Source organism: Trichoderma atroviride, chromosome 4, assembly GCF_020647795.1.
Source record: "Trichoderma atroviride chromosome 4, complete sequence".
In the NCBI taxonomy this organism is placed as follows: domain Eukaryota; kingdom Fungi; phylum Ascomycota; class Sordariomycetes; order Hypocreales; family Hypocreaceae; genus Trichoderma; species Trichoderma atroviride.
The window spans coordinates 154,586-177,016 of NC_089403.1; the positions used below are offsets into that span (position 1 = coordinate 154,586).

The window sequence follows — 22,431 nt, forward strand, 5'->3', positions numbered from 1 at the left end:
GATTGGAACAGAAATAACTGGTAACATACTACCTCATTATAATTACCAAATACTGACGCAGGAACATTTTCAGCTTGCGGGCCTATATATGACACAGTCTGGCTAATCGCTAGAAAGTTACGCTATGGTGCCTATACTTATTCATAGGCAATGAAACTAAGAAGTAATCTAAACATTTGAACCCCAGGCTTTAGATATAACATCGGAAGAGAGCGAATTCAGAACATACAATGTATAAGGGTCTTATGGAAGTCCTATCCTATACTTCTACATAGATGATAATTGTTTAGAGTATCCTGACATGTACTTCATACCTGAATCACACATGATTGTGACAACGGTAGATCCTGGTTTCAGAGTTTCTGCCACACGTAATGCAGCAGTAACATTCGCCCCGGTCGAAAGACCACAGAACAAGCCTTCTTCGCGTGCTAGCCGAAAGGCCATTGCCCTTGCATCAGCAGTTGAGACTCCTTGAAAGTCATCTGCAATCCCATCTTTCCACATTGGCGTAACATATCCAGGCCCCATGCCGTCAATGTTATGGGATCCAGACACGCCACCTGCTAAAACAGCCGATTCAGCGGGCTCGACTGCGACAAAGCGGATTTTGCTGTCAAGCTGGCGTAAGCGCTCTGATGTGCCCCGAAGACACGCGCCTGATCCAACGCCCTGCACGAAAGCATCGATTTGGCCCTCTGTTTGCTCATATATCTCATCGGCTAGCTTTGTGTAAGCCGAAAGTTGGTCCGTATTGTCCATCTGAGCCGTGATGAAGGCTCCAGTCTTTTCAGCTATGGCACGGGCCTCCCGGATCATGTCTTTGGTAAGCTTTTCAGTTTGCTTGCCATTGTCGCTTGGTATAACGGTCAAGATAGCACCAAGGAGTCTCATGTGGTCCAGCTTTTCTTTCGAAAAGGCGTCTGATGTCACTATATGGAGCGGGTAGCCCTTCACGGCGCAGATCAAAGCCAGCGATACGCCAGTGCTACCTCCAGTATACTCAACAACAGAGCCACCGGGTTTTAGACGGCCATCATTTTCAGCAGCCGTAATCATTGCAAGGGCCATGCGGTCTTTCATGCTCGCTGTTGGGTTGGTGGTTTCAATTTTTAGGAGGACGCGAACTCCATTTGAAGGAACCACAGCATGAAGCTGTAAGATGGAGGTGTTTCCAATGGATTCAAGAATGTTGGATTTTATTGGCGCCATATTATGTTCCGTTAATGACGAGCGCGAGATAATAGTCTTGTTGAAGTTGAAGCTATTAAAACGTAGTAGCTGGAAACAGGAGATGCGTTATATAAGGGATAGAAATTAATAGATGATTGAATGAACAGGACAACTCAAAGGGAAGTATGAAGTAGTATGACTCAGAATATTTTACGTTGGAAGATTCCAAGTCGTGAACGTCCAATATATACCAAATTGTTTTACTCTTAATGCTGGAAGATGGAGCACTACTACGCCCTCAAGATAGTACGGGCTATAGCAGACAAAACTCACAAGGGTACTATTATCTAGAATGGGCATAGTGCAGTACTTCAATCTAAAACTAAGGATACTATTGGCTTGGAACTACCACAGAGAGTGGCGTTAGCCTGCGGTCGGTTATGATACTTGTACAACATGGAAGAAGGTTGTCCTTTTCTGCACAGAGCTACGTCAATATAGTCTATACTCACAGATTTACATGGCTGTAATTACTGATTATTCTGCCACTTGATATTGTAATATTACTGAGCAAGACGCTATGGAATAAGAAGGCACTGAAGATGTTTGTTGTTTAATAATCGAATGTTTTTCTGCGTAGTGCCTTAAGAGAGCTGGAGAATTCACTGTGCGGAGTTATATTAGTCGTCAAACTTTTGGCGTCACGCCATGGATTAACTTCTATCCATCACTAAACAATCACTGTGATGTTAGAAAGATCCGAACTACAGTAATGAGTAAATGGCATATCTAGGAAGTTTTGTTCTATTGATCTGATATCGAGCCGTCATGTCCCGAGTTATCGAATTCCATTACTAATCCAGCGGAACAGCCACAGTGGCTGCGGGTGCAACTGTTCATGGTGATGGCTGGAATCAGTGACTCTATCTAATGATCAGAGGCTCGTTATTTTCGAGAAAAGGTTGTCTTTGCGACCTTTTCTATTCGCTTTTGAGATACCCGCTATTTTCGTTCGGAAATAACCAGCAAATATTCTCCAATACTCAAGCGTCGGCCGGCTAAGTTGGCCTGAACGGGGAACCTGATAGTCTATTGTGTAGTAAGACTCGGGTAAACCGAATTTGACAATAGCCGAAGGTACCTCGTGCTATCATGGAAAGTAAAGATGCAATCAGCGTACTGCTGAGCGTCTCTTAACCCCTCAAGTGTCTGATAGTCTTCGCGCGATATATAATGCCTTCCCCCGCCAGTGTCTGGATCGAGTATTGCGCTCACTGCCATTTCCCAGGCGTAAAAAGCATGCTTTTACTCTACAGCAGCTTTCCAAGTATCTCATTTTGACTTTCTAGATGGCTGGTATTGCAATTTTAGGAGCTGGCATTTTTGCTACTGAAGGTACTTTCTACGTAGTAGCTAGCAGAGCTTAGAGGCGTGGATGCTGACCCTGTCACTAGCCCATCTACCAGCACTCGTTGCGAATAAAGCGAACCTCAAAGCGGTATATTCTCGTTCTACATCTACCGCCTCTACCCTTGTTACGGAAGCAACTAAGCTTGGAGTCGCCAATATTGACCTGTACGCGGACGACAAGCCTGGACATACGCTAGATGATCTTCTTCAGCGCAGCGATATTGACGCAGTAATTATTGTCTTGCCAATCCTTATTCAACCATCCATTGTTAGGCAATGTTTAGCTGCTGGCAAACATGTGCTCTGTGAAAAGCCGATTGCAAAAGATGTGAAAACGGCCCGCGATCTTATTGCAGACTACAATAAGCTATATGCAGATAAAGGACTCATTTTCAGCATTGCCGAGCAGTTTCGATTCATGCACGAGTTTGAGCTTGGTCGGAAATGGATCGTGGAAGAAAAGGCAATCGGTGAGATTACCCAGGCACATCTCAGAGTATGGCGCAACCAGCCACCAGTTGGCAAATGGTACGAAACGCCATGGAGAAAAGTGCCAGAGTACCAAGGCGGCTTTTTACTTGACGGTGGAGTGCATCAAACTGCTCTGCTCCGCTTCATTACGGGCCAAGAAGTCGTTGAGACGCAGGGGTTTGCTCGCCAAGTCGTACCTCACCTCCCACCCCTTGATACTCTCAATGCAGGCATCCTTCTCAGCGGTGGAGGAACTGGCACAATCTCAATGTCGTTTGCTTCGCTACGGTCTGCTGGAGAGCTCACTCTCATCGGCACTAAGGGGAGCTTCCAAATTGTTGATGGTCCCAGCGGCTTTGTGTTAACTCTTGACCTTGTCTCTGGAGAGAGTAGATCTGAGACAGTAAACAGCAAAGGCGTTGAACTCGAGATCAAGGCTTTTCTAGAAGCTATCAAAATTGGCAAGGCAGAGAAACGGTCGGGTCCAGAGGAGGCATTGAATGATCTCGCTAGTATTGAGAGCATGTGCCAAGGCGGAGGCAAGGTAGACTTATACTAGGAGAATAATGTTTCCTTTCTTTTCGTGCATTCTAAGATATAATGTCAAATTGCGCAGTTTTTAAATTGAATAAAACACCAGAAATCATTTTCGTCCGTGTTTAAGGTCAAAAGGAATACAGTGAGCAGCTGTAATAGTGGCGTCGAATCGCTTCATCCCTCTATCTGGCCCGAGTCGCATAGTCAGCGCGCCACTACGAGTTTTATGTTGCATGAGGCTCATGTATCTCACAATCAATTCCGCAGCATAAAGGATCTAGGAGAGCTACTTGTACGAGACCAATGAACCTTCAATCCGTGCCAATGACGACAGTTTCAACCGTAGACCCTCTTGTCAATCCGAGCTGTAGCACTAATGTGGGGGAGTAGTGCGGAGAATTCACTTGGCAAGCTTGGGCAATCGGGCTCGCTATAGCTGCAGCCGATTGAGTCAGTTGTTGGTTGCAGGCTAATATACAGCCATGAAATTAGGCTAAAAGCAACGATGGTATGCACAACGGTTTGCTTGTAGATCTCCGAAATGTCTGAACTAATAGGTCACAGTCAGCACATGTACCTATAGTAAATATGCAGTACCACGCGCATGCCTTTGAACAACATCTCCTGATGATCAGGCGATAAAGAATCATATCCCTGCTTCGGAAGAGCTGTGGCCTCAGCTCACAGCTAAGAATATAACCGTCGACCGTAGAGCCATGTCCTTGGTACTTGTAAACGATGGATCATGCCTCCTTATAGAAGGATATAATCAACTTGCTTGTATACGCTCTTCATATACCTATCTCGTCTTCTTTACCTTTTTCTAAAATTTCCGATGCCGAAGATGGTGTACGAATTACTCCATTGACTATACCAAGCTCAGATGCCATGCATGACGATCTTGAGGCCTATATGCCTTTCTTACATGCCGGAGAATGTGGAGACTGACAGCCCATTAAAGTCTCCATTTCTCCGAGTATCTCGCAGATCTTGGCTTGTTTTAAGAAGCATTGTACATGTATAGATATTCTCCAGAAGCAGTTTCTTGATGCTAATACGTGCGCTTCTATAACCGCGCCGGTAAAGGCTCCACCATTACATCTGTTGTTCGCTATCCATCGATTACTTGACAAGTTATAAGAACTTCATACCGTAGACATGTTGAGCTTCTGCCCGAATCGTACTGGGTGGGCTGTCCAGAAAGTTTAGACAGCAGTGAAGAGTTCACCTATGTGGAAAACCTGTCAAGATGTATCGCATTTGGAACATCTACGGTACGCATGGTCTTTCAAACTGCTGCCCATCGGTCTTAATGAATCCAATATCATCAAATACCGCTACTGATACGGCTTCCTCATAGTTCTTGCTGCCTTTGGCACCATTGGTGGCATGATCTTCGGCTTCGAGATCAGCTCCATGAGTGCTTGGATTGGCTCTGAACAATATCTCGACTACTTCAACCACCCAGGGTCATCTCAGCAAGGCGGCATCACTGCGTCCATGTCCGCTGGATCATTTATTGGATCTCTCTTATCTGGATGGCTTGCTGATCGCCTGGGTCGCCGATTAGCCATCCAAATTGCTTCTGTGGACTGGATTATAGGTGCTGTGCTGCAGTGCTCTTCTCAAAATGTGGCTCACCTCGTAGTGGGCCGCATTGTCAGTGGGCTTGCAATCGGCATAACTAGTTCTCAGTGCATCGTCTATCTTTCCGAGCTTGCTCCTTCTCGTATTCGCGGCCGAGTTGTTGGCATTCAACAGTGGTCTATTGACTGGGGTAAGAGCTGATTCTGCGTTTATAATGACTCTAATGGACAGGCAGCTAAAACAAGGTTTAGGTATTCTGATCATGTACCTTATTTCTTACGGCTGTTCTGTTTCTATCCAAAAACCGGCAGCTTTCCGAATAGCATGGGGCCTGCAAGCCGTACCTGGAGCAATTCTATTTGTTTCCCTCTTCTTCTTCCCAGAATCTCCCAGGTGGCTCGCATCCAAGGATCGCTGGGAAGAATGTCACGAAATCCTGGCAAATCTGCATGCCAAAGGCGACCGAAGTAATATCGAGGTCCTTGCTGAGCTTGAGGAGGTTAGGGAAGCGGCGAGGATTGCTGCTGAGTCAAAAGAGATCGGCTACTTGGGCTTATTCGCTCCCAAGATGTGGAAGCGAACACTGGTCGGTGTCAGTGCACAGGTTTGGCAGCAACTTCTCGGCGGCAATGTTATGCTCTATTATCTTGTTTACATCTTCAACATGGCTGGCATGGTGAGCCTTCCACACCTCCCCATACCACCGAAATCTTTTATTAACCAATGAAACAGTCGGGGAATGCCGCTCTTACATCGTCCATCATCCAATACGTCATTTTCCTCGTAACTACCGGAGGAGTTCTTTTTGTCATCGATCGTATGGGCCGCCGATGGCTGCTCATTGTTGGAGCGATCATATGTGGTGTTATTCATTTCACTGTCGGTGCCGTAATGGCTGTCTATGGACATCATGTGGATAGTGTAGATGGTAGGCGCGCAACCTTTCCCTTTCAACAATCTTAACTAATCGACGATGCAGGGATTGATATACTCAAGTGGCAGATCAGTGGCCCTCCAGCTAAAGCCGTCATTGCTCTTTGTTATATCTTTGTTGGAGTTTGTAAGTCAAACATTTACCCCATCAGGCAGCAAAAACTACAGCTAACATAATGAATAGATGGTATGGGGAAACGCTTGATTACTTCCTCGCATATTGCTATATGTGCAACTGGCTGACTCTTTATCTAGGAATTACATGGGCTCCAGGAGCATGGATTTACTGCGGAGAAGTCTTTCCATTGAAGTATCGCGCAAAGGGCGTTGGCCTAGCGGCCGCAGGTAACTGGGCGTATGTGGCCGCCATTCGATGTCTGCTGTTTACCCAAAGATCAATTGTACTAACATCTGTGGCAGTTTCAACCTGGCTTTGGCATTCTTTGTCCCTCCTGCGTTCACAAATATCCAGTGGAAAGCGTACATGATATTCGGCACGTTCTGCATAGCTATGGTGTTCCACGTTTACTTCATGTATCCCGAAACGGTGAAGAAGTCGCTCGAAGAAATTGACGTGCTCTTCGATGGGAATATTCCCGCATGGCGCAGTGCAAGCGCTGTGAGCACGTTTGAAGAGAAAGTAGTTCGTGTGAAGGAGATGGGAGGACTTGAGGAGGCCAAGCAGCGAGCCGATGTCGATCATGAAGAGAAGGTTTGATAAACTCGTTCTCTTGGCGTTCTCATGATGTTCTCATGAAATATACAGAAACTGCTCAGATGCGACGTAGATTTATAGCGCGGAGTGGCTTTATTTACAGAATGAAAACTTGCTCTCCAATTCTTCATAACAGTCGTCCATACACACTTTATAGCTATTTTTTAGAGTTTCCAAGTCATATTTCAACAACTAAAGAACTGACGCTCAGATTTATTATGATGTTTTAATTATCTTTTATTTCTTCTTTCAATCGGACAATGCTTTCTCTGCAGCACCTCTAGCGTGCAGTTCCAAAGTATTAAACATCGGAATATTTGGCCGATCCTTCTGTTCAATGAGCAACGGGATCTCTGTGCAGCCCAAAATAACGCCCTGAGCTCCTCGAGAAACCAAGCTGTCGACGATTTTGAGGTATCCCTGTCTAGATTCCTCGGTGAATTGTGATTTGGCGAGTTCGTTGAAAATCACGTCGTCCACATATTTCTGCTCTTCTTCCGTGGGCACAATGACGTTTATTCCAAAGCGGGTTAAGAATTCGTTGGGCAAGTAAGTTGACGCCATCGTAGCTTTAGTACCCAGCAAGGCGACGGTTTGTAGTTTTTGGTCCAAGATTGACTGAGCCGTGGGATCGACAATGTGATAGAGGGGGATCTTGATATCCTTCATGAACGCTTCTGAAACCTTGTGCCAAGTATTCGAAACGCAGATGATGAAATCGGCTCCGGCTCTCTCCAAACTGAGCGCCTTTCCATGCAAGTACTCTGCTCCCTCATCCCAAAGGTCGTTGGTCACAAAATGAGCGCTGCGCTCAAAATTCATTGAGTTAATAATGATTTCGCCAGTGTGGAACCCGCCCAGTTTTGAGCGGATGTGGGCATTTATCAGCTTGTAGTATTCGGCCGTGGCCAGGTCGGTGCTGCCGCCAATGATCCCGACTGTCTTCATGGCTGCTTGAATATTCGGAGTTGAAAATTATGTTTAAATGCAGGTTTGGACAGTATCTACAGCAACTCAAATAAAGAACATGGAGCACAGATAAATACTTTTTGCCAGCATCTGTTCACAACGGCTAGAGACGGACTGCTTGATTCAAGCATCCTAAGTGGGCCAGCTATCTCCAGGCTCCCAATGTCATGGAACGCCCTACAAGCCGAAGGGCGCAGAACCGGGGAAATTGATCGATCTGCTTTGAGCGCTAAACAAACTACGCAGAACAGTGGAAGCCTTTTTTGTGGCGTCTTTCCACTTGTAGCATTACATGCAAAGTGTGTTGTACTCGATAAGGCATGACATGTAAAACGACGATACGCCTGCATCTACAAGCAACTTTAAAGCCAGCTTTATCTTCCATCTGTTGATGCGGCCCTTCTAGTGCAGAGTACACAGCAACTACACGCACTGACTTGAATGTAGGGAAATTATATGTAGCGTGGGCCTTTAGATAGAAAGCGAGACCTATAGTTTGAAAGCAACACATCAAGTTAGAGAGCAACAGACACCTAAGCTAGCTGATCGCCATAATTTAGCAAGCAAAGTCTCCGTTACCATGGACCGTATATCGGACTGGATTTCGGCGTCTTCCAGTTGAGAAGATGAGTCACGATTAAACCCGCAATCACTATTCTATCTCAACAAATAACACGACTGCCTTTCCTCATATTTCCGCCGAAGCTAGCCCTTCTTCTCTATTGGAAATTGATATATGCCAAAACGGACGTATCTATCCTCTTCTCCAAATCCAGGAATGTCAACCATTTTCTCTTCGTTAATATCCATCGACACGCGCCAACGAGTCCCCGTTTTCGCCCCAACCTCGTTCCACAGTCTCTGCAGGCTTTCCTCGTTATGTAAGAATGACTTTCTTCTTCCCTGCCTCTCTCGTGGACTGTGGGTCCCAATCTGTCTGCCGAAGATTATTGCATCAACGGTTTCTGGATGCATGAAGCGCACTATTCGCATTCCGATGACAACTTGCTCTTCCCACGTGAATAAATGGAAGAAATTCCCAGCATGCACAAGCGTGATTTTGCCGTTTAAAATGCCGAGAGCCTCATCGTCGGGATTCAACATATCGCCGGCCGCAAAAGTCAACCCGCTGGCTTCATCGCGGAATAGCTCTGCGCCAATGGAAATAAATTCAGGGTGCAAGTCTGTACCAAAGAGGCGCGTCGGGTCGATTCCATCTTGCACCAGCTTTCGCAGTAGCTGGCCAACGCAGCACCCAATATCAAGGAGCGCCTCTGGGTAGCTTGATGCGGCACCAGAATCAGCCGAGCGTCTCAACCGCTCGACTACAGTGTAGAAATGAGGGTCGCGTACACTTTGTAGGTTGAGAAAGCTCCATCGGCCAATGCACGGGTACATGGCCACTTCCCAGAGTCTCTCACGCTGCCGAAAGACATTAGAAGGTCATTTCCATCTAGGATAACGAATCGACGCACTCCTTACCGTTCTAAGAAGTAAGCCGTCAACTTCCTCAGGTGGTATGTTGCTATATTCTTCTAGCAGCTTCCGAAAAGGGCCAATGTCTTCTGGGAGATTATCCACATAGGTGAAGCGCTTCCACCGCTCCAGAGCCGATTCATCGTTCATCTCTACTGAGCCAGTTATGTAAACTTACCTTCTACAAACCCGCACAATCCCAGAGCTTCACTGGATATCCGTCTCAGATTTGAGATTTGTCCAAGTATGAAGGCGCTGAGGTGAAATATTTCGTTTTGCGAAGAGTATCATGGATATATCTTTGAATCCGGCCGCTTGACATAAAACAATTTGAGAAAATTTATTTCTCATTAGTTCATCGAGGAAAACAAGACTCTTTCCCCCTCCACGCTATGATGGATGAGTTTTAGGCACGAAGTTCGGATATCGGTGCTTCTAAGATCCGACATGAATGACATTGGATGATAGAGGTCTAGAACGTGAAAATTGTCTTCAGGAGCTCTACATAGCAGCTCTGGGTTAATTTTAACGACTGAATTAAATAATTGGTGCAGCCGTTATTTGTTTGCGGTATGTCTTTTCTTCTCTTGAGATAGTACTCTCGAGACAGTAACAGCCTATGCAAAGCATTCCTATGATTCAGTTAGGCAACTGCAAAGAGTGTCACCTGAAAACCGTCTTCACAAATGCACTCTTAGATACTCACCGCTTATACCCAATGGATAACATATGGACATCCTACCATTGCTAAAGCCAATCACAATGCCATTTTACCGCGGTTTGGTGTGCTGAGGCAATGATTCGGCTATTTGAGTAAGCAATTGTATCATTCACCAAGCATACTATATCAACCGCGATTGATACGATAACGATACATCCGTAGCCCAATTGGGAATCGAATAGTCCTTTTATTATCCTATTCTAGCAAAGCGGGCAAATACCAAATGGTCCAGTTGGCTATAGAATATGGACTGATCGGAGAATATATGATGCAAGTATTGATCGCGATGTCACATCTCGTATTCCTTGACCACTCAACGCGCTTTTGAACATACTTTGATGAGAAATCTGGTCGGATAGCGGCACTAAATCCATTCACCTTCCTATTTGAGGCCTACAGATAGTTATCTTTGATCGCCATATTCTTGCATCGACCCCGCGTCCCTATTGTGCGATTGTGATTGCATAGAGCGTAGACACAGGTACCTATATAAGGAGTCAATTCTACTCAACGCCCTACCAAGTAGTCATGGATAGAGACTACCATCGGCCATCTCACGAAAATGTGGTTCAAGGCTGAGCTCATTAATATCCTCTTTCTCGGCTTGCCCGTTGCTGTAGTATCGAAGCCGGAAGTTGGCGGAGATGGATATCTAAGATCGAGCCAAAGTACGGCTCCGAACACCACATACATTCCCAACACCTATATCGTGGAGCTTGACCAAGCCTCTGGCATCAATGCCGCGGCTCGATTTGCTCAGAAGCAGGGTGGAAAAATAAAGTATCAAGTCCGCAAAGAGTTCAACAGTGCCAAATATTTCTACGGGCTATCTCTGACCCTAGCGGATGATGCATCTCACAAAGCTGATCTGCTCAAGGTCAGCGGCGTCAAAAATGTCTGGCCGGTTCGAGTTGTGCCGCGGCCAAATCCCTTTGTTGCCGCTCCGCCAGCACCGCTAAGCAATGGCACTCTGCCGCATATCAAGGGCAGTTCGGATGTTAATAGACCACTCAAGATGGCTGGTGTAGATAAAGTACACAGCCAAGGAATCAAAGGCAAAGGTGTAAAGATTGGCATCATTGACACCGGAGTGGATTATCTTCATCCTTCTCTTGGAGGCGGATTTGGGCCTGGGTACAAGGTATCTTTTGGCTACGACTTTGTTGGAGATGATTATACCGGATATAATACGCCAGTTCCAGACAGTGATCCATTGGCTTCATGTGCGACTGGAGGACACGGCACCCATGTAGCGGGTAAGGAGTTGGCAGCCTTCATCTCAAGTATATCAGGATACAGCTAACACTTGGTATAGGTATTATTGGAATGACTGACGCCGCCAACCAAGGATTTGGCCTTGTTGGGGTAGCTCCTGAAGCAAGTCTCGGCATGTACAGGGTGTTTGGATGCGAGGGTGACTCTGGCGACGATGTCATCATGGCAGCTATGCAGCAAGCCGCAGAGGATGGCGTCGATGTCATCTCAATGTCGCTCGGCGGCCTCACATACTGGGAACAGGCATCACCGTATGTTCCACTGGCTCAGAGTATTGTGGAAAGTGGTGTAGCAATTGTTGCTGCTCTTGGAAACGACGGCGACCTTGGCCCGTACGCAGTATCAGCTCCAGGCTTGGCTCCGGAAGTTTTGGCAGTGGGCTCTGCAGAGAGCGAAATCTATCCAACCATTTACAAGGCAGAAAACAATCTCGGCAAGGCTTTGGAGTACATTTCAGTCTTACCCTTCATCTCTGACCAGCCCATTACCATTTTCGAGGCTGGCAGTGGGCTAGACATACCTATCACGGAGGAGCAGACCGGTGGGTGTGATCCCAGCGTATGGACAGCCGCACAGAGTGCCATTACAGATGGAGCACACACGGCGGTTTTGATCTACAATACGATATACTGTGGGCTTGGGACTTATTCAGATCAGCTGTTGGCACTAAACGTGACAACTGTCATATACTACACCGATGACCCAAACACTCCGATTCTCCTGGACGAGCCGGGGACAACGGATCCATTCAATATTCTCTTCCTTGCATATGACCAATCGCAACAGATTGTCAAGGATATTGCCAGTCTTGGTTCTGGTAAAAAGTACACGCTGAGCTTCAAGTCTTCTGTTGTTCAAGACTTGCCTAATCCAGCTGGCCACACCATTGACTATTTCTCTTCCATCGGTCCGACGGTTGAGATGACAGTAAAGCCCCAGCTTTCTTCTCCAGGAGGAAATATTCTCTCAACATTCCCGCTTTCAGCCGGAGGCTATGCCGTGTTGTCAGGTACCTCAATGGCTACGCCCTTTACTGCTGGAGTTTATGCCTTGATCAAGTCTCAATCGCCAAAACTCAGCATCGCGGAGATCACTTCTCTTATGCAGTCAACCGCAGTGCCCATGAAAGCACAAAATCTGAACATTATTTCTTCCGTCACACAGCAAGGAGGTGGATTAATTAATGCGTATGCAGCAGTTGCTGCCGACTCTCAGATATCGCCGTCTCAGCTGAGTTTGCTCGACTCGCCAAAGCCAGCAAAGCAATCCATCACTATCAAAAATACCTCCAAGAAAGCCAAGACCTATTCCATCTCCCATTCGGGTGCTTCATATATCCGCACTTTGACTAATTTCACGGGAGGGACGGAAGCGTCATTCCTGAGATTCACTCTCGGCCACGAGGCGAAATACGCTACCGCTCAATTTTCCAAGTCGAGGCTATCCCTACAGCCTGGTCAGTCAACGACGGTAGAGGTTCAGTTTACGGCTCCCGACGAACCTCACCCAGAGTCAGAGCCTGTTTACTCAGGCTATGTCAAGATTGCTACCGACAGCAGCAGCTACGTCGTGCCATATCTTGGTGTGCCGTATACCAGAAATGATGTGGATTACCTTGGGCATAATACGACGGCATGGGTAGGAAACGACACACCATTCGTGGGGTCAGATGTAACAGAGCCGGGTGAAGTCAACATCGGCAATTACAGCATCTTGGGCCGCGATGGCTCAGTACCAGCCGACCTGCTTGTGCCCGTCACTGGCTTTACCGTCGTGCAGCCCACCAACCTGGTTCGCCTGGATGCTGTGCCTGTGAATACCAGTTTTGTGCCGACATTTTACGGCTTTGATCCGTCTGTCAAGTTTGATGTTTCAGATGTAGATGTACCACTATATGAGGGCTTCCTGGGCGTTCCAACGTATGGGGTCTTGTCCGTGTGGGGTATTGGCGACATCCCTCCTGGAATAGACCCCCGGACCGTTGTAGCTTGGCCCAACCCGAACGTTGTAAGTGGCTTCATCTTGGAATGGCCGCTTTTCATGTACGAGAACGGCACGGACTTCAACATCACGTCTGGAGCTTTCCGGCCATTGCTGCGCGTTTTGCGCTATGGAAACAATGGCACGGCCCCTGAAGATTATGAATCGTGGCTGGGTCCCATCACCAACGTATACACGACATAGAGGGGATGGATTACCTGTATTAACAGAGGACCCCTTCTCAGCAACTAGGCTATGTAACGTGCGGGAGATGAATGCAGAGCGGTTTCTTATGCTACACCACTTGTACTTGGCCCCTCGTGAAACTTGCAGATTTATGACCTGTAAGATCTCTCTCCTTTTCTGTTTATTTTACGATAAGACAACAACTAGCACAAGCTACTACCCAGTAACATACTCTACAACCCACATGTCTCTAGTCGCAGTACTAGTGTCTACAAGTCCACAACCCATGAGCTGCCTTTAATGCCGATGCGCCAGCGTTGCCATCTATCAAGCCGCGGCTGAGAAGAGCCGAATCTTAACCTTTGTGATTTGGGACTAGCACTATCGGACTTGACGGCCCTCCGCAAGCAAAGGCGTCTCCGCATTCCTCCATCTCGACGCCGCAGTCCGTGCCTCGTTCTCCGTATTTCGTGACCCTCCATCAAGGGCCGAGTTCGCCCCTGTCAAGCTGCCCTGATCTGATCTGATCCGCCAGTCTGGAGCTCGCCCTGCCGTCATTGTCACAGGCCGCATCGAGCTGCATACATGTAGCTGCATCTGCATCAGACAGCCCACCCTTCAGCTCCTAACAACTGCTGCAGACAATTGCGCGGTGGGAGCAGCTGGTTTTGAAAAATTGCCACTGTTCCCGGCGTGCTCCCGTAGCAGACACGGCCAGTTTGATGCCACCCGCGTCATCATGTCGCTCGCAAAGAGAAACGACGGTACGTGATACGCTCCTTGTAAAGCGCTTTCGCCAATCCTCAACGCGTGAAATTTAACTCTGGACAAGGTTGTCTCGAGTGTCGCACGCGCCGAGTGCGCTGCGACAAGACGGAGCCCGAATGCTTCAAGTGCTATAAAAAGGGGATCAAGTGCTCGGGCCAGGGTATCGAGTGCCGCTTCAGCTCCCACATGAAATACGGCAGCTCGCCACGGCCCTCACAACCCGCAACTCGCACTGCTGCAGATGGTCCTAAAGCCTCGCTGCGTGCCCCAAATCGACTACGATGGGTCACTGTAAACAGCAAACAGCCAGGATCGTCGGATACAGCGCGACTGGCTTCTCGCCGAGCTTCCACCACCGCATCCAAGACTTCAAATAAACGCCCCATCGTTGGCCCTGCTCTTCCCAACATACCCGCATCTGACACAGATTCTTCGGCCGAGAGCTTGGAAGATGACGTGGAAGAAGTTCCGTCAAGAGAGATGCAACTCTCCCGCCCGCAGACTGCTCTTCAAGCTCTATCTCCCCAAGCCAGACAGTTCTTCAACTATTGTAAGCTGATGCTTCTCCATCTATTTTGCACAAACTAGCTCCATTGAAAGGGATTGACTGACCACAATCTCCTCGCATTGCAGTTTCAGAGACCATCGCACCCAAAATGGTCGTCTTTGACTTTAGTGGCAACGGCTATCGCAACATCTTGCTTCCTCTAGCATGCGAAGATGAGCTTGTTGGTCAGGCCATCTCCGTTATTGCAGCTTTCCACCTATCGCAACAGGCGCCGCATATGCGAATGGCAGCCGAAGTAGGCCAACAAGCAATTTTATCGAAATTATTCCGCGACTCGCTTCAACTCGAGCCAAAGAGACTTTTCAGCCTCTCCACATGGGCGACCATTCTAGTTTTGCTTGTGGGGGACACGATTACGGGCGCGAACAACTACGTGCATCTGCTGGAGATTCTTTCAAATCTGGCAAAGATGTCCGATTCGGTAGACGCTCTATCAATGACTACAAGGGAATTCATCAGAGAGCAAACACGAATGTAAGTTGTTCAGAGTAATTTTCCTGTGCAATACAAGCGTAAGCTGACGCATCAAAACTCCCAGGTTCGAACTCTTTGGATTTCCGCTGTCCAGTGAAACCAAAGGACTGCAAATGTTGTCAAAACGCCCCGACTATTACCTGGACTTTATGTCTTCAAGTCCATCACTCAACCAAGACCCGGAGCAATATGCCAATGTTTCTGTCATGAAGGAAGCCATTCGGCAGGCCTGCGACTTGTACCGAAATCGCGCCCTCCACCTCATCACCGACGAAGAGTCTATCAAATCAGTAGAACGGCTCCGAGAGACGGTTCTCGATCTAGACCCAAGCGTTGATGGGTCCCACGCTTTGGTTTGGACATATTTTGTGGCTGCTGCAGAGAGCATCACACCCGAGCATCGAGAATTCTTCTCACATCGACTCCAAAGCCTCTACAGCTGCACCCACTTTGGAACCATTCCCATTGCCGTCCAGACTCTTGAGCACATATGGGCGAATCAAGGCTCTCAGAGATGGACCCAAGTCGTGACCCGACACCGCCCAATCTTAATCATGTGAAGATATATAACGCCATCAACGCATGCAATATTTCTCGCTATATGCAAATCTTATTTGTACATTCGGCTTTTTACAGCCCGTGCCTCCGCTATTCTACAGCCACCCGCCCGCATGCCTCTGCTATAGCTTGGATCGACCAGCGAAATCGGCTCGTACAGTAATGGCAGCGCGGGTTCCCTCTTCAATAGCACCGTCTATAAAGCTACGCCATCCCAGTGCCCAGTCGGAACATGCGAATACAATGTTGTGCTCTCTTGCTCTCATATCCTTCAAATGTGTGGATATCAAGCCCGGTGCTGGGAAGAACCTTTATTTACAAATCACAACGTTAGCAATAGGCTCGACTCAAACAAAGGAGAAAAGGAGGAGAGAATTCAGTGCTTACCAGGCTCCTTTTGCAAACTCATCCTTGGACCAGTTGTGGAAGACCAATCTCTCGATACTCATAGGTGCGAAGCCTTCGAACGCGGCCTTGGTGTGATCAACGTTTTCTTCCGGATGGAAGTGATTGTGCTGTCCACCAAAGGCTACAACATGCGTATTACCAGCCGGCGTTGTCCCATCGCCAAAGCCGTAGATGAGCCCGTTGTGCGGATAGCTGATGCCCGTAAACGAACGAAGATCTCGATCACTGATTTCAGCATGAACCTTGACGCATTGGTTGACGTGGCCAGTGGTGGCGGCTGCTTTTCTCCCCGTCGCCAAGGGTGGATCAAACTTGACATCATTCAGGACATTCAAGGGAATAGCACAGATCATCTTGGTTCCCCGGAAAGTCTTGCCAGCACGTGTCGTGATCTGAACGCTCTCGTCTCCATGCTGGACGCTTGCAACAGGACTGTTGAAAGAATAAGTCAAGTTTCCAGAGGCCAGGGCCTCGCGGAAGAACCGGATCGCAAATGACGACTGGCCACCGCGGAACTTGTACTTGACGAGGTAGTCAATGCATCCCTCGTAAGAGTAGCCGCTGAGTGCCCACCAGTGGAGGAACTCGTAGAAACTCGTCGTCTCAAGAGTGCCTCCGCTGCACAACAGGACGAATGCTTCTGCGCAGAGGCGCTCGTTAGGAGTGAGGTCGTTTTTTATTTCTGCAATCCGGTCGGCGACGGACATGTGGTCGTACTTGCGAGCTTCGGGGCTGAGAACTCCGCTGTGAGGGAAAGGGACAACGTTTCGACCATAGCATCCATCGACGTTGACGAGTTTGGCAAGCGATGATTGCATGAGTTCATCCTGGTCATTGTTAGCTTCCTTTGAAATTGTCTTCTACGGCTATAGCAATCCAGCGGCAGAACAAAAGCTATGTTTGCATTACCTCTTCTTCGTGGCTGAAACTCTGTACGCCTTGTGGTGTTGATAGTAAATATTTATTGATTCCTCTGGAAAAGTCGTAAGAAATCTCGAGTTCATCCTGCATGCCGTATCTCGCAATCTCGCGCCACACGTTGGCTTGTCCCCAGTATACCCATGTGCCGCCCATTTCGTACGGGTATCCCTCAATGTTGGATGACCACGATCGACCGCCGATTCTGTCGCGGGCTTCAAGTAGCAGCACTTTCAGGCCTAATTGGAAAAAGAAAAATGTCAGATTTCTCTCATCGTTTGTTTCTTCATGATGGTTTGACTTGAGATGATATTACCTGCTAAGCTAGCATCACGAGCTGCTGTGAGGCCACAATAGCCCGCGCCTACAACAATAACATCGTAGACTGTATCGGTGCTCTTGACATTTGAGGGTGGTTCAATGACACCAATAGATGGAACCCCAGCCCGGAGGCCTTGGGCTTTTGTCCACGAGTAGCCGTCCTTGGATGTCATTGAGTGCTGCGATCACGGAAGGATAGGAGGCAAGTTGCGAGCGAATAGCACAGTCCGGCGCGATTTACACATTTCTGCAAAGCTCAGGGCGCGCTTCAGCTATTAATACATACGTCTGTGTAAACTATTTTGGACGATCCTCGAGAAAACTCAATGTCGGGCCATAAATCGTTCAGACTGGCTCTAGATTTCGCCTCAAGTGGCAATATTTTGAGAATCGGCGCCCTGCTCCAGAGGGGTCAAAATGCCAAAGTGCTGCCACTCGCTGCCTTCTCATAGAATTGCCCAATGTGGTAGGCGGGCCGGCATTCCGTACCAAAAAGATAGACGGCGGTCCACTCAGTAAAAAGAACTGTAGCAAGCGCAACACCAATTACGATACAGCTAAAAGTTATCATCTACTATCTATCGTTCACAAGAATGAATCCACAAGCTGTTGGTGGAGCGGATTGATCCACTTCCCCAGATACTGAATCATAAACCGAGCCTCGTTTCAGCGTCAGGGAACAAGATACTGGAGATAGCTTGTAGATAGCAGCTGTATCTGCCGATAAGACGGAGTCAACTCCAAGAATAGCCTCAATGCAACATGGCGTTGGTTGACAGCGGCCAGTAACTGCAGCTCTTATCTTCTCCGGCCCCTGAAGCACGCGCGCCCGGGGTGTTTGCTTATGTATGTGCATATAAGAGTGACTGCTAGCATGTATAAAAGCAACCCTCAGCGCACGCGTAGGGGGCTTCTATGTCATCTTTCTTCACCACCAACAAAAGTCCAACAAGAAGCTCTCGGTTCTAGGCCTGGTTGTGGCGCCCTCCACATCATTCAGAGCCGCATAAACAGATCTCCGCGTGTCACCATCTTATCCAGACAACGGGAAGAGAAATAACGTCTCGGTCCGCGCTCCACGCGCAGCTCCGCCTGCAGAATATTAGCTGAGAGCTCGGTACGGATCTTCCCCACGCTATCTAGGCCTTATCCACAGCTGTCTTGAGGCTATCCGGACCGCAGCGATAGGACCACACTTGCTATCTTTTCCGTTCAACCAACATACTCATTTTATCCTATTTAGGCAAGATTCTGAGAAAAGGGCCGTGATCAGTTCTCGATTCTTCAGGGACTTATCTAGATAGCACCCTTCTACCCCGCGTTTTTTAGTGGCTTGTCTGAATTGATCTGGGGAAGCACTTTCGAGTTTCTCGGGAAATTGCCTGTTTGGGATACTCTCCCACGCTTCGTATCAACTTGTTCGAGACAACTGAGGCTTCATCGCCACCGACTGTCACTGAACAAGCCTCAACATTTGCTCTACCGATATCAAAGGACATTGCTGCGAGATAACCCGGCTAGCCAAACTATGACAATCGGCCAAAGCCTTTAATGAAATAGGGACGCACGAGACACGGCTATAATGTCCTTTCCGCGGTTTCCAGAGAGCCCGCTTTCTTGACCGAGAACTCAAGGCAATCGGTGAATACAAATCAGGCCCATCACCGCCTCGAATTTCTTGCTATTCATTCTTTGTCTTTTTCTTTTTCCTCATCTACACTTTCGCCTGGTTTATGCAACAATGGCGCTTTTCGGGTCCAATGCCGCTGCAGCGGGTGACGGGGCTCTTCAGCCCCGGTTGTCAACTCTATCAACAATGGCCATGGCTTTTGCCATTCTCAAGTACGTTCATCATGTCTTTACCTTTAATTGAATGATACAAGATGGCTAATGATCAACAAACTACATAGCACATGGATAGCACTTGCCGGTTCAATAGGCCTTGTCTTGCCCTCCGGCAGCTCCGTGGCTCTATTATATGGATTCATCTTCTGTGTCATGTGCTGCTTTTGCGTAGCCGCAAGCCTTGGAGAGCTCAGTGCCATCTGGCCAACCGCCGGAGGACAGTACCACTTTGTATACGCCCTCTGCACAGAACGATGGAGAAAGCCAATGGTGAGTTGTGCGACTCAATTTCCAATCCTAGCAGTCTTGCATCTTGCATCTTGTACTCTAACCACCAATACTATTCCAGAGCTTTGTAGTCGGATGGGCCAATATTGTAGGCTGGCTTGTCGTTGTAACTGTACAGGACTATTTCGGATGTAAGAATCAAACTTCACCACCCGACTTACACGGACACTGCTAATCTGAGATGACACAGCCCAGTTTATTTCTGCCGCAGCAGTTGTGGCCTCGAACGGATCCTATCAAATCACCGCGGCGAAGACTTACGGAATATTTGTTGCCATCCTCGTCTTTACGACTGTGGCAAATATCTGGGGTAACAGGATCCTAGGCAGATGGAACGATGCTGCTTGTAAGTCGAGTCAATAAAGTGCTTCAACAAGGCTTTTTCAACCTGATGGCTAATGCATCAACATAGTGTACTGGTCCATCTTTGGATTCGTCATCATCAGCATTGTTCTGCTCTCCATGTCAGACAAGACTAGCGCAGAGTTTGTCTTTACAGACTTCAACAATGAGACTGGTTGGTCCGACGGCATGGCCTGGATCTTGGGCCTATTGCAGTCCGCTCTCTCTCTCATTGCATTCGATGTCGTTCTCCACATGACAGAGGAGATGCCAAATCCATCTAGGGATGCCCCAAGAGCTATGATGTACTCCATTGTCATTGGTGGTGTCACGTAAGTCGAATGCCATCATCTTAATCGTATATAACCTCGAAACATGACTAACACACTGCTCTCAGGGGTTTCGGTTTCATTCTAGTCATCCTTTTCTGCCTTGTCGACGCCGAGACTGTCCTTGCCACATCGACAGGTATGCCTATTGTCGAACTCATCCTTCAGGCCACGAAGAGCCGAGCTGCCGCCACCATTCTCAGCTTAATGCTCGCTGTGTGCTTCATCAACGGCACAAATGCCAGTATCACAAGTGTCAGCAGACTGCTTTACGCCATGGCTCGTGACCGTGGCATCGTGTTTCACAATTACTTTGCTCATATTCAGGCTGGCTTGAACGTGCCAGTCCGAACCATCATGTTCTGCTTCGTCTTCAACATCCTGTTTGGTCTTCTATATCTAGGACCGGCAGTAGCTTTCAGCGCATACGTCGCGTCTTGCACCATTTTCTTGAACGTCTCTTACTCGGTTCCCATCATTGTCCTCCTCATCCGTGGACGCAAGGTGCTTGACCTTTACCAGACTCCAAAGACTCATTTCAAGTTGGGTAGAGTCTTTGGTTACATCTTGAATGTTATTGGAGCACTCTACGTGGTTATTACTTCGATTGTAAGTTGGAACTAATCAGCAAGTTCTAAATCAGTCAACTAACGCCGTGTACAGTTCTTCTGCTTTCCTACGTCACTTCCCGCCACCACGAATACTATGAGTAAGTGTTCATATTGGCTCGCAGTATTGAGAACAGCATAATGACCATCAGCAGATTATGTATGCGCTGTGATTGGCATTTGGGCGATAGTCGTTGCGGGATACTGGTTTTTGTTTGGCAAAACGTTTTTGGGTCCGGTAAGTGAAGCTTGAGATCCATCCTACGTTAATCAATGACCATTGTTTCTAACAGACGATTATAGCAAGATTTAGTTGTGGCAGATTACGAGGATGTTGTTGGTCGCCGTATTTCTACCCAGACCTCGAGCCATGAGGATAAGGCTGAGAAGGGGAGTCACTGATATTTACTGGTTTGATTTGATCCTCAGCGTTTATTAATGAGGTTGCTTCGTTTTTGTTTGATTCCTAAGAGTTCTCACTCAATACCCTGAGAAATGAAGTCAAGATAGCTTTTATTATCTCTTATCTTTTCCATCTATGACTTTCCCAATTCGGCAGATCGATCTGTGGCGGCCTTGACAGCCTTGTTAACAATCTCGGCAAAGCCCGATGACTCAAAACTCTGTAAAGCAGCATAAGTCGTTCCATTGGGGCTTGTGACATTCTTGCGTAGCTGGGCTGGCTCTTCTGAAGATGAAACAAGCATTTGACCGGCTCCCAGGCATGTCTGCTTGGCCAGTCGAGTAGCCTGCTCCTTTGGAAGTCCCAGAGCAGTTGCACTAGCGATGAGGTGTTCGACCATGGCGAAGAAATATGCGGGTCCAGAACCTGATGCTCGTGTTAGCCAAATCCTTCACGACAATGCATATGGGCAACTTACCAGATAATCCGGTGACAACGTCGAGCAGCTCCTCCTTCTCTACCCACTCAGTGGCCTTGCTTACACTACCTAGCAGTGCATCGACAAGCTGCTTCTCGTTCTCCTTGACGTCCTCGCTTGCATAGGCCCCAGATGCACCCTCTCCAACCAGAGCAGGCGTGTTTGGCATCACACGAACAACTGGCGCAGTCTTGCCCTCGCTGGTCTTCAGCCACTCTCTCAGGCTGTCCAGGGTGATGCCAGCAGCAATGCTGACGACAATTGGCAGAGTGGTGCGGTGAGACCACGATCCGCCAAGCTCCTGGCAGACCGTCTTGGCAATCTGAGGCTTTACGGCAATGATGATGAGATCGGCATCCTGGCCAGCCTCGACGTTGGACGTTGTGGTTCGCACGCCGGTGGCGGCAATCTTGTCTCTGTTGACATCCCACGGCTCAGATACAATGATGTTCTGCTTGTTGATACCCTGGCTGGCTAGTCCCCCAATGATGGCAGAGGCCATGTTGCCCCCTCCAATAAAGGCCAACTTGCTGTTCTGTAGTGACGCCATGACTGTATGTGCTTGAGGTATGAAATTGGTTGAAAGGAATGACCAGTTGCCAAATTAGGGGAATCGAGCCTCAGAATGCTGCAACAGCCAACACTTATGAGAAGCCCCGGACGCTTGAAGTCGGTGCAATCTCGACGATG

The 22,431-nt window shown here is 48.0% G+C and overlaps 10 protein-coding genes across 10 annotated transcripts; 5 read left to right on the forward strand and 5 right to left on the reverse strand.

The window, feature by feature from the left end:
• Nucleotides 1-267: 267 nt before the first annotated feature.
• TrAtP1_007250 (uncharacterized protein) lies at nucleotides 268-1,212 on the reverse strand (the record flags this gene model as incomplete). The annotated part of the gene is made up of 1 exon (XM_014092857.1): nucleotides 268-1,212. One exon carries the CDS (start codon nucleotides 1,210-1,212, stop codon nucleotides 268-270), a length of 945 nt encoding a protein of 314 aa, XP_013948332.1.
• Nucleotides 1,213-2,343: 1,131 nt separating this feature from the next.
• Nucleotides 2,344-3,708, forward strand: TrAtP1_007251 (uncharacterized protein). The gene is made up of 2 exons (XM_014092911.2): nucleotides 2,344-2,568; nucleotides 2,628-3,708. Exons 1-2 carry the CDS (start codon nucleotides 2,523-2,525, stop codon nucleotides 3,611-3,613), a joined length of 1,032 nt encoding a protein of 343 aa, XP_013948386.1. The 5' UTR covers nucleotides 2,344-2,522; the 3' UTR covers nucleotides 3,614-3,708.
• Nucleotides 3,709-4,840: 1,132 nt separating this feature from the next.
• On the forward strand, nucleotides 4,841-6,829 carry TrAtP1_007252 (uncharacterized protein; the record flags this gene model as incomplete). The annotated part of the gene is made up of 7 exons (XM_066113447.1): nucleotides 4,841-4,865; nucleotides 4,952-5,368; nucleotides 5,430-5,854; nucleotides 5,911-6,106; nucleotides 6,158-6,238; nucleotides 6,409-6,466; nucleotides 6,532-6,829. The coding sequence occupies 7 exons, from the start codon at nucleotides 4,841-4,843 to the stop codon at nucleotides 6,827-6,829; spliced, it is 1,500 nt and encodes a 499-aa protein (XP_065969533.1).
• Nucleotides 6,830-7,075: 246 nt separating this feature from the next.
• On the reverse strand, nucleotides 7,076-7,774 carry TrAtP1_007253 (uncharacterized protein; the record flags this gene model as incomplete). The annotated part of the gene is made up of 1 exon (XM_014092913.1): nucleotides 7,076-7,774. The coding sequence occupies one exon, from the start codon at nucleotides 7,772-7,774 to the stop codon at nucleotides 7,076-7,078; it is 699 nt and encodes a 232-aa protein (XP_013948388.1).
• A 525-nt stretch (nucleotides 7,775-8,299) lies between these two features.
• Nucleotides 8,300-9,742, reverse strand: TrAtP1_007254 (uncharacterized protein). Its single transcript, XM_014092871.2, has 2 exons — nucleotides 9,278-9,742; nucleotides 8,300-9,217 (listed from the first exon to the last, which is right to left on the reverse strand). Exons 1-2 carry the CDS (start codon nucleotides 9,419-9,421, stop codon nucleotides 8,501-8,503), a joined length of 861 nt encoding a protein of 286 aa, XP_013948346.1. The 5' UTR covers nucleotides 9,422-9,742; the 3' UTR covers nucleotides 8,300-8,500.
• An 812-nt stretch (nucleotides 9,743-10,554) lies between these two features.
• TrAtP1_007255 (uncharacterized protein) lies at nucleotides 10,555-13,451 on the forward strand (the record flags this gene model as incomplete). Its single annotated transcript, XM_014092826.2, has 2 exons — nucleotides 10,555-11,248; nucleotides 11,308-13,451. 2 exons carry the CDS (start codon nucleotides 10,555-10,557, stop codon nucleotides 13,449-13,451), a joined length of 2,838 nt encoding a protein of 945 aa, XP_013948301.2.
• A 424-nt stretch (nucleotides 13,452-13,875) lies between these two features.
• On the forward strand, nucleotides 13,876-17,190 carry TrAtP1_007256 (uncharacterized protein). Its single transcript, XM_014092914.2, has 4 exons — nucleotides 13,876-14,197; nucleotides 14,266-14,751; nucleotides 14,835-15,243; nucleotides 15,308-17,190. Exons 1-4 carry the CDS (start codon nucleotides 14,173-14,175, stop codon nucleotides 15,801-15,803), a joined length of 1,416 nt encoding a protein of 471 aa, XP_013948389.1. The 5' UTR covers nucleotides 13,876-14,172; the 3' UTR covers nucleotides 15,804-17,190.
• Nucleotides 15,924-17,621, reverse strand: TrAtP1_007257 (uncharacterized protein; the record flags this gene model as incomplete). Its single annotated transcript, XM_014092838.1, has 4 exons — nucleotides 15,924-16,110; nucleotides 16,189-17,036; nucleotides 17,119-17,366; nucleotides 17,444-17,621. 4 exons carry the CDS (start codon nucleotides 17,619-17,621, stop codon nucleotides 15,924-15,926), a joined length of 1,461 nt encoding a protein of 486 aa, XP_013948313.1.
• A 761-nt stretch (nucleotides 17,622-18,382) lies between these two features.
• On the forward strand, nucleotides 18,383-21,306 carry TrAtP1_007258 (uncharacterized protein). Its single transcript, XM_014092915.2, has 10 exons — nucleotides 18,383-18,565; nucleotides 18,692-19,290; nucleotides 19,359-19,563; nucleotides 19,643-19,712; nucleotides 19,772-19,927; nucleotides 19,994-20,255; nucleotides 20,321-20,861; nucleotides 20,916-20,961; nucleotides 21,016-21,098; nucleotides 21,164-21,306. Exons 2-10 carry the CDS (start codon nucleotides 19,190-19,192, stop codon nucleotides 21,260-21,262), a joined length of 1,563 nt encoding a protein of 520 aa, XP_013948390.2. The 5' UTR covers nucleotides 18,383-18,565; nucleotides 18,692-19,189; the 3' UTR covers nucleotides 21,263-21,306.
• On the reverse strand, nucleotides 21,307-22,430 carry TrAtP1_007259 (uncharacterized protein). The gene is made up of 2 exons (XM_014092916.2): nucleotides 21,742-22,430; nucleotides 21,307-21,689 (listed from the first exon to the last, which is right to left on the reverse strand). Exons 1-2 carry the CDS (start codon nucleotides 22,289-22,291, stop codon nucleotides 21,397-21,399), a joined length of 843 nt encoding a protein of 280 aa, XP_013948391.1. The 5' UTR covers nucleotides 22,292-22,430; the 3' UTR covers nucleotides 21,307-21,396.
• Nucleotide 22,431: the final 1 nt, after the last annotated feature.

Excerpts from the sequence above, each read along its gene's own strand:
- TrAtP1_007251 (XM_014092911.2), top strand. The coding sequence starts at position 2,523 with ATGGCTGGTATTGCAATTTTAGGAGCTGGCATTTTTGCTACTGAAG. Across the intron at positions 2,569-2,627 it reads TGGCATTTTTGCTACTGAAG|CCCATCTACCAGCACTCGTT; the intron begins GTACTTTCTACG and ends CCCTGTCACTAG.
- TrAtP1_007254 (XM_014092871.2), bottom strand. The coding sequence starts at position 9,421 with ATGAACGATGAATCGGCTCTGGAGCGGTGGAAGCGCTTCACCTATGTG. Across the intron at positions 9,218-9,277 it reads ACGGCTTACTTCTTAGAACG|CGTGAGAGACTCTGGGAAGT; the intron begins GTAAGGAGTGCG and ends GTCTTTCGGCAG.
- TrAtP1_007256 (XM_014092914.2), top strand. The coding sequence starts at position 14,173 with ATGTCGCTCGCAAAGAGAAACGACG. Across the intron at positions 14,198-14,265 it reads GCTCGCAAAGAGAAACGACG|GTTGTCTCGAGTGTCGCACG; the intron begins GTACGTGATACG and ends ACTCTGGACAAG. Across the intron at positions 15,244-15,307 it reads ATCAGAGAGCAAACACGAAT|GTTCGAACTCTTTGGATTTC; the intron begins GTAAGTTGTTCA and ends CAAAACTCCCAG.
- TrAtP1_007258 (XM_014092915.2), top strand. The coding sequence starts at position 19,190 with ATGGCGCTTTTCGGGTCCAATGCCGCTGCAGCGGGTGACGGGGCTCTT. Across the intron at positions 19,291-19,358 it reads ATGGCTTTTGCCATTCTCAA|CACATGGATAGCACTTGCCG; the intron begins GTACGTTCATCA and ends CAAACTACATAG. Across the intron at positions 21,099-21,163 it reads GCAAAACGTTTTTGGGTCCG|CAAGATTTAGTTGTGGCAGA; the intron begins GTAAGTGAAGCT and ends AGACGATTATAG.
- TrAtP1_007259 (XM_014092916.2), bottom strand. The coding sequence starts at position 22,291 with ATGGCGTCACTACAGAACAGCAAGTTGGCCTTTATTGGAGGGGGCAAC. Across the intron at positions 21,690-21,741 it reads CGTTGTCACCGGATTATCTG|GTTCTGGACCCGCATATTTC; the intron begins GTAAGTTGCCCA and ends CACGAGCATCAG.